The sequence below is a fragment of the Galeopterus variegatus genome, unplaced genomic scaffold (genome assembly GCF_000696425.1).
Source record: "Galeopterus variegatus unplaced genomic scaffold, G_variegatus-3.0.2 Scaffold276, whole genome shotgun sequence".
NCBI lineage: Eukaryota > Metazoa > Chordata > Mammalia > Dermoptera > Cynocephalidae > Galeopterus > Galeopterus variegatus.
In genome coordinates this window covers 181254-190289 of record NW_007726387.1, presented here as the reverse complement: position 1 = coordinate 190289, position 9036 = coordinate 181254, and the positions used below count along the sequence as shown (strand labels likewise).

The following is a 9036-nucleotide window of genomic DNA, read 5'->3' as shown; positions in this document are numbered from 1 at the left end:
AAAAAAAAAAAAAAAAAAAAAAAAAAGGGTGCAGGTGGTGCTGTTTGTAGTAATTCCTGGCCCCTTTCCAGGTTTGCTGGCTGCTTTGACTGCATAAGTAACCATGTTTATTTATTATTTTTTTAAAAAGACAAACTGAAATTGTACATGTTTATGAGGTACAATATGATATTTTGATACATGTATGTTTTATGTTAATGATTGGGTCAGGGTAGTCAATATAACCATTGCCTCTTGCACTTATAATTTCCTTTGGTCGAAAACATTCAACAGCCTCTCCTCTAGCTATTACATAATATAAAAAACTTAACTATTAACTATAGTCACCCTACTACACAATAGAACACAAGAACTTATTCTGCTTAATTGTAATTATGTACCTGTTGGCCAACCTCTCACTGTTTTCCCTTCCTTTCTCCCCTCCCTAGTCTCTGGTAACCACTGTTCTACTCTCTAGTTGTGTTATAGCTGCTAGAGCTGCAGCAAAGAATTTCTGTCCTGAACATATCCTGTTAACGGAACCCCATTTCCTGCAATTTAACCAAATGATTTTGTTATTGGTCCTAAGAATATTAAGTTGGACTTGAAATAATCTGCCCTTCAAAAGCTGGCAGGTAAAAATCCAAAAATCTGGTAAGACTCTATCAGCAATGCTGTAGAGAAATTTGGTACATTGAGGGCGAATTAAAAATACATATATTCCCTTTTGCAGAGCAGTTCTACCTCTGGGAAATGAGATGAGACATACTTAAATATACAAAATAAGAACATGTGCATACAAGGGTGTTCATCAAACACTAATTAGAATATGAAAGATTAGAATCTTAATATCCATTAATTGGGTAATGTCTGGATAAATTATTTGCAGGGGTAAGAAAAGTAGTGCCTTTTATGCATCAATATGGAAAAGCCTAATATATCTTAAGGGCAAGGTGCGCAAAATATCTTAAGTGCAAGGTGCAGAAGAGTATGGGTAATACCTTCCCTTTTGCATGAAAATGGGGAAAAATAACAATATTTATTCTTACTTACATGTATAGGCATGAAAAGAACTATGGAAGAATACACAAGACAAAAAAAAGTAGAGGTTACTTTGCAGGTGGGAAATGGACAGACAGAAGATGGTGGTGATATTCTTAAAAATTTATCTGTTCAAATAATTTTTAAAAATTAGCTACAAGCTCTAACCAACCAACAATTATTAAATGCCTGCTGTATTAAAACAGAGTAACACATATGGGTTAGGTTGCCCAAATGCAACCTTAACTCTGGGATGCAAAATATAAAAGTGAATGAAGTGGCTGTGTCTAACCAATTCCTGTAAGTCAAAGTTCTTGGTGCCTCTGGGGGATTCTGAGTTTGATGATTTCACCAAGGAATGTCACTTGCTTATTGGGGGTCTTTTCTATAACTCAGAGAGGGTAGACAAACAGAGATAGAAGGTGCCAAGCTCCCCCAATCAATCAAAAATTCTTCAGCAGTCTGTGTGCCAAAAATCCACGCATAATTCATCTGTAAATCTAAAAAGATGTAGGAAAGAACCAGGAATTGATTATGATGGAGCATTTTTCTTTTAATTTTCTTTAATGTTATAGTGCTATTTTAAAAGTAAATGGTTTTAATAAACCTAGAATGGAAAAGTCTTCTCATCAGTTACATTGGATTACTCTAAATTGAGATATTGCTGCTTTTCAAAAGGCATGTGTTAATCACCAGCAATTATCTTTTATTCCAAGTTTTAATGACCTTGACTGGAAAAACCATTTTGATCTCTTCCCTTAGAATTTCAGGTGATTAAAACTGCACTGGAAACACAGAGCACACAATTACATAACATTCCAGTGTTTCCCAATGTGAAGGACTCATACCACCGCGACGACACTCAAAATGGTTCTGGGAAGTACACAAACAGAGCAGTAAACAACACTGAATCACACTGTGAGAAACTTATTCCTGTATCTCTTCTCCTTCAAGGCTTCAGATTCAAAGCACTTGGCTGGCAAGAATATCTAGCTAGAATTTAATAACTGGTTTTATTTTCATTATACTAATTTTTACAGTTATCTTGATTTTTTTTTTCTTACGGCTAGAGGTTTAGAACAAAAATGTGCATCTGGATTACCCATACTCATAGAAACACAACAAAGAAGAGTACAAGTACTGCTGCCTATGTTCCAGGAACCCCTTGGTCACAAAACACAAAAACCCAGTTGTCTTTTTTCCAGGGATTGTCTTTCCTTGACTGAGATTCTTCTCATGGTCTTCTGTAACAGACACTCGGCTCTCCAGGAATGATATAGTGCACAGTATAAACTGGAGTCAAGCTGGTTTTAAATGCTGGTTCTTTATCTTACTGTCAGTCTATCATATGAGGCTAAAATTGGCTATCCTGGAATTTGAGAGGAATATATGTATGTATTTGAGAGGAATATATGTATAAAATTTAAAAAATACATATATATATTTTTGGCAACTGGCTGGTCTGGAGATCTGAACCTTTGAACTTGGTGTTATAACACCATGCTCTAACCAATTGAGCTAACTGGCCAGCTGAGAGGAATAAATGAGATCGCAAATGCAGAGCAGCTGACACACAATTTAATAAATGCTCAGTAAAAGCTGATTTCCTGGGCCGGCCTGGTGGCGCACTGCTACAATGCGCCGCTTGGGAGTGCGGCGGCGCTCCCGCCGAGGGTTCGGATCCCACATACAGACCGGTTCCCGCTCACTGGCTGAGCGAGGTGCGGGAGCAACACCGAGGGTTGCGATCCCGTTGCCGGTCCGGTACGGGCGCGACACTGAGGGTTGCGATCCGTTGCCGGACACGAAAAAAGACAAAAAAAAAAGCTGATTTCCTTTCCTCCTTTACCTCTCATTCGGTAGTTTACTTTTCTATATTCTCTCCCAATGATCTCACTCACTCCCATGGCTTTAATTATACCCGTACATGAATAACTTAAATTTTCTATCACCAATTCTGACCTTTTTTCAGAGTACCGAACCTTAGCTTCTGTGTCTATTTAACAATTCCACTTTCGGGCCAGCCCGTGGCTCACTCGGTAGAGTGCGGTGCTGATAACACCAAGGCCATGGGTTCGGATCCCATATAGGGATGGCCGGTTCGCTCACTGGGTGAGCGTGGTGCTGACAACACCAAGTCAAGGGTTAAGATCCCCTTACCGGTCATCTTTAAAAAAAAAAAAAACAATTCCAATTTGATATTCTGGCATCACATTAAACTCAACACATATAAAATAGAGTTTGTTATCTTTCCCCAAATCTGCTCCTCTTCCTGTTGTTTTTCTCATTTCACTCATGCTATTACTATTATTTCCATCACTCAGGCTTGAAATCTCAATTATTCCTCATTCCTTTTCCATTACACTAATTACACATCAATAAAAATTTTATGTGGCATTTAAATAGCTTGCAAAGGGTTACAAACTAAAAAATGTTGTCTTTACACACACCCCCCCATGAGAAAAATGAAATTAAGGCAACTTAGGAGACACGCCCAGATCATATGCCTCAACAGTGGTTAGAGCCTTGATTAAAAACTAGTTAAGACTTAACTTGTGGCTCGTCACACCAACTGCTATGCTCTCTTATCTTACCATGCACCTCCTCAGGTTCTGTGGCATCTTCTGCATGTCTCTCCTCTCCTTCATTGGCACTCCCAGAATTCAGGCCTACCTTATCTTTCACATTTGCAATATGCTTACAGAAAGATTGGCGCAGCCAGGGCAGTATAGTTGGTGGTGTGCATGTGGCACTGCCCAGGAGATTTTTTCCTAACGTATCAGAAAGAACTCCATCAAAAAAAATTTTAACCATGAAATATATAATACACACTGAAAAGTACCCTTTTCCCCGCAAAAACCCCTACACGTAAATAGACTGAACACTTGCGTAACCCCACTCAGGTCAAGAAACAGAACACTACCAGCACCACAGAAGCACCCCTTGTTCCCTCCAAAGCACTACTTGTCCCTGACCCCTGCCAAGGGAACTATTTCTTTTAGGTTTTACTGCCTAAACAGGTATCCCTACATCTAGTTTGGTTTTGCCTGTTTTTTTGATCTTCGAATTTTCCAAAGTGGTCATACCAATACACATTTCCACCAGCTGTGTATAGTTTCAGTTGCTCCAACTCTTGACCAACATTTGGCATTTTCTGGGTTTTCTTTTTTAGCCATTCTGTTGCACGTTCAACAGTAACATTTCCCTAATGATTAAAGAAGTTGAGTACTCTACTGGCCATCTAGATACCCTCTTTTGTGAAGTGACTTTAAATCTTTCTCATTTTCCTACTGGGTTATCTTTTTGTTTTTTCATTTGTGGGAGTCTTTATAAATTCTAGATAGGAGAAAAGAAGACATGCGGGGATACTTCAAAAAATTTGTGGAAAAGGGCTGGCCCCATGGCTCACTCTGGAGAGTGCAGCGCTGGTAGTGCCAAGGCTGCGAGTTCAGATCCTATATAGGGATGGCCGGTGTGCTCACTGGCTGAGCGTGGTGCAGACCACACCGTGCCAAGGGTTGCAATCCCCTTACCGGTCAAAAAAAATTTTGTTTTGTGGAAAAAGAGAACTGAAAGATATGAATCCTTCCATGAACATTTTGAAGTACCCCTGTATATCTATTGTAGAAATGAACGCATTTGCCTGATGCTATCAGAATACCACTAATTTCCTTTACTCTGGCCTCAGATTCACTAATGAACCCTCTGGGAGGTAATGTAGTAAACTTCATGCATTCTCTCCAAAACAACACATTTGCTAGATACTACACATATAATAGGAAAAAAAAGTGATTAGGAATACTGCTTTGGAATGAGAGACCTGTACTAGAATCCTACTTCTAACATTTACGAGTTTGGTTACTTTAGCCAAATTATTTAACCTGTTTTATTTTATTATTTACTTATTTTTGGCAGCTGGCAGTTACAGGGATCCGAACCCTTGACCTTGGTGTTATAAGCACCTCTTTAACCAAGTGAGCTAATTGGCCAGCCCTACTTAAGCCTCAGTTTCCTCACTGGAAAAACGGGGCTAATAATACCTATTTATAGAATTGTTGTGAGGATTAAATGAGACAATATCTGTAACAGGCTTTGCACAGTGGCTGGCACATAGGAAGCATTTAATAAATGATAGCTACTATAAATTTGATTATTTCCATGTAGACCTCCATGTCTATATGGAGGGAGAAAATGAGCAGATGTCCAGTCCTCTCTTAGCCATGATAGTTTTCACTATAAAGTAAAAAGGAGGCATGTAGATTCAGATAAGTCTTCTGAGAATTTGGTCCTCTGACTCCCTTTGTCAGAGTGACTCTAGAGCAGTGCTTCAAAAATTATCTGTGGTGAAAGATCATGGTAAAACCTATTAAAAGAGAAATAAAAAAGTAAACATATACAACAATACAAGCCTCAAATTTTTATTAGATCCACAGACATGAAATTAGTCTGTTAAATTGCTATAAATTTCTAAATTCTTACTCTGTGTAAATACATTGTCATTTTTGCAAATGCTGCGTACCGGACCGGGGACCGGCAACGGGATCGCAAGCCTCGGCGTTGCTCCCGCGCCTCGCTCTGCCAGTGAGCGGGAGCCGGTCTGTATGTGGGATCCGAACCCTCGGACGGGAACGCTGCCACGCTTCCCAAGCGGCGCACTACCCAGTGCGCCACCGGGCCGGCCCTAGGAATCACTATTGATTCTTCCCTTTCCCTCACTCATGTTTGATTCATGAACAAGACAGGTTCAGGTCTAACCACAAACCAGATATTGGACCCATCTGCTTTCTCCATCTGTACTGCTACTATCTCAGTCCATACTATTACATTCTTCAAGCCCTTCAATGGTTCCAGTGCACGTAATCTTCTTACCAAGGGCTGCGGACCTCATCTCCTACCATTCCTTCCTTTGCTCACTAGACTTCAGTCACACTGGCCTCCTTGCAGTTCCCTAAACACAACAAACTCCTTATCACCTTATGGCCTTTACCTTGCTATTCCCTTTGGTCTCACATACTGCCCGCCCTTATCTTCTTCCCAGTCAGGTCTTAGCTCAGAGAATACTTTCTCAGTGAGGCCATCTCTGACCAACGACCAAAATTTTGTCTACTCTCCTCCAGAGAAATGCTTTATCCAATCACCCTCTTCTTTTCTTTTTTTTTTTGTCTTTTTCGTGACTGGTAAGGGGATGGCAACCCTTGGTGTGGTGTCGTCCGCACCGCGCTAAGTCAGAGAGCGCACTGGTCATTCCTATATAGGATTCACCACGGGGCCGGCCCCACCCTCTTCTTTTCTTCACGAACTTATTATGCGACATAATTTTTCCTCTTCATTTGTTGAACCTGTTTATGGTCTGTTTCCCTCCATTAGAAGCCTGTTTGTCTTGCTGCTGCTTTATCTATGCCAGTGTAGAACAGTGCTAGGGCAGAGTGGGTGCCCTTCCAACAACTGTTGAATGAATATCTAACTGCGGACTAGACTTATCTGCTTGGTTGGCTCACAGGCACTTCAAATTCTATATAGTGAAAACAGAACCTTCTTCCTTCCCTTACATGTATTCCTCTTCCCTTGTTTCTAATCTCTGTGAAAACATTACCATCCACCCAGTTGTTCCACTGACACACCTTGACATCCCCCTCTCGGTCATATCCATATCCAGTCAACCAAATCTTCAAGCTCTAAATAGCCACTTTGGCCATTTTCTTTACTCCTATTTGCCACTACCTCAGTCCAAGTCATTATTGTCTCACAGATTACTGTTTTCCTTGCTTCAGATTTTTGCATACTAGTTATCTGTCTAGAATGCAAATTCAGTTTTATGGCACTTCTCCTTAAAGTCTTTCAATGGCTTTCTCCTGACTCTCAGAAGCTAATTTCTGCACACGGCATTCAACGTCTTCATGTCTAGACCTCTAAAGGAACATCTCTAGGCACTCCTGAAAGAACAATGTCTTCTTCACCCAACAATTCGCCTCCTAACCTTTGCATTTATTGCTTCCTCTGCATGAAAGGCCTTACCCAATTCCCTTAAAAAAGCTAATTGCGTCTCCAGTCCCATTCCATTCCTTCCTCCTAGTTTAGTAAAGGGTTGCTCCTCTATGAGATTCCACAGTATCCAGCAGTTTACCCTAATCATACTACTGATGCCTACTTACTTGTCTACGTTCTACAGCATAAGGCCAATGGTGACAAGGATTCTGTGGCAATCACTAGCTGAATGTTTACTTAAAATCAATGTTAAAGAAAAGCATGACATGAAAATTTTGACACAGTTTTATCAATTGAAGCAATGAAAATATTAAATCAAACGAAAACATAGATTATGGCTCCTATGCTATTTTTCTTCTATTTTAGTCACAATGTTTTAATATATTGTGCAAAGACTGCAAATCTTTACTTCATCAATATTACAAAAAACAGAGAGAAAAAGATTTCTTATCTAAGGTCACACCAAATCAGTGGGCAATATGGATTTCATTTAAGCTTGTCAGCTATCCTGAATTAAACTATTGGTACTGATTCACATATTCCCAACTCCTAGATACAGGATGCCAAAAGTTGCACGGTTAGTAGGTTGGGAAAGCCACTCCCACGCTCCCTGATAAAAGCATAGCAGTGTGTTGAGTTCCTTAGCAAATCACATGTAAATTAAAGTCATATGGCTTTACTTTGCAAATCACCATCTCCAAATAACCTATTGCTACTTTAACAAAATACACAACAAAAATCTTGACATTCCAGCCACGGAAAAACAGGTCTCTACTCCTTAGGTGACAGTAATCCCAGAGAACTCAGTAAGCAGTTACTAGGTTCTACTACGTATGAAGCATCATGAGAATGTCTAAAAAAGGCTACAGACATGTACATCTTCGTCATAAACCTCATTGCCCAGTTTACAAGAAGGGAAGGAACCTCCTTCGTTCCTCCCCTGGTACCTCAACAGCGACTCCCGTTCCGGTCTGCTTAGTTAAATCTAGGGCCACTTTAAGGTAACTTTTAGCCTCTTGGCTGCGCTTCCGTCTTCCAGGATTCTGCTAGGCGGCTCCGTTGGCAAGCTTAAACTCCAAAGACACCACAGGCTACGTCTTTCAACGGTCATGTTGGAGAGATACGAAGGTTAGCAGACTCACATTAGTCTGCGAACTCCTACCCACCGCAGAAAGAGGCGGGAAGACTCTGCGGCGGCCCGGCTGCTCCGCCGCGCACATGGCCGGCCGCAGCTTCCACCCCCGCTGCCGCGCAGGCGCCACGCGAGCCGGGACTTGCGGTCTCCGAGAACGGATCATTCCGCCACTTTCTTTGTGTAGCTGAAGCGCTAGAAATGGCAAATTTTCCTCCCCTCCGTTAAAAAAAAAAAAAAAAAATCAGACCCTCCTACCCCTTTCTCCAGCCGGAATGGGGTCGGGGAGTGGGTGGGAGTGGGATCCGTTCAAGAAGGCGGGGCGGAAAAGCCTCGGGCGAGGAGCTGACGAGGGCCGGGTCTGGGAGGGATGCTGGGAGCTTTGACTCACTCGCGTACCATGTGTCCCTCCGCGCGCAGCACGGAGGACTTTTCGGTGGGGATTTTGGGCGCCGACCAGACGCGGCATTTTCGGAAAATAGCGCCCCGTGCAGCTGCAGCGCTTTGTGTGTAGCGGGGCCGCGTCAGCCCGGCCGGGTACGAGGGGCCTCGGGTCTCCGCACCACCTCCTGCTGCTCCCCCGTCGCCGCTCCCGAAGCTTTTCCAGGTCAGTGCGGGTCTGTGTAGGGCCCTGTTACCACCGGATGTGGAAGTTGATCTCTTCGCTGGTAAAAAATAATTCCACTTCCCCCGGAACCCAGATCATCCCCGCGATTTCCTGTTTATTGCATTAAGGCGCCGGGTTTCCGGGGCTCCTGGACCCGCTTATTCCGCGGGGGTCGGCGGGTTCGGCGGGTTCGGCCTGGGCGCCCGCGCCGCCGCCGCGCTTTGTCCGCTGGGCACCCCGCTTCTGGGAGGGGCGGGCAGACATGGTGGAGGCCGCCGCCCCCTCCTCGGCC

The 9036-nt window shown here is 42.6% G+C and overlaps 2 protein-coding genes across 3 annotated transcripts in view; one reads left to right on the top strand and one right to left on the bottom strand.

Annotated features, from left to right (window-relative positions):
* Nucleotides 1-9036, bottom strand: part of LOC103585832 (spidroin-2-like) — a 14990-nt gene that overhangs the window by 4937 nt on the left and 1017 nt on the right. The window contains exon 2 of the mRNA XM_008566920.1: nucleotides 8537-8735. Within this exon, the coding sequence (XP_008565142.1) occupies nucleotides 8537-8735 (199 nt within the window). The remainder of the gene's footprint in view (nucleotides 1-8536; nucleotides 8736-9036) is intronic.
* Nucleotides 8311-9036, top strand: part of GABPB1 (GA binding protein transcription factor, beta subunit 1) — a 69182-nt gene continuing 68456 nt past the window's right edge. For both annotated transcript variants that reach the window (XM_008566912.1, XM_008566909.1), the window contains exon 1: nucleotides 8311-8744. The gene's annotated coding sequence lies outside the window, so the exon portion shown is untranslated. The remainder of the gene's footprint in view (nucleotides 8745-9036) is intronic.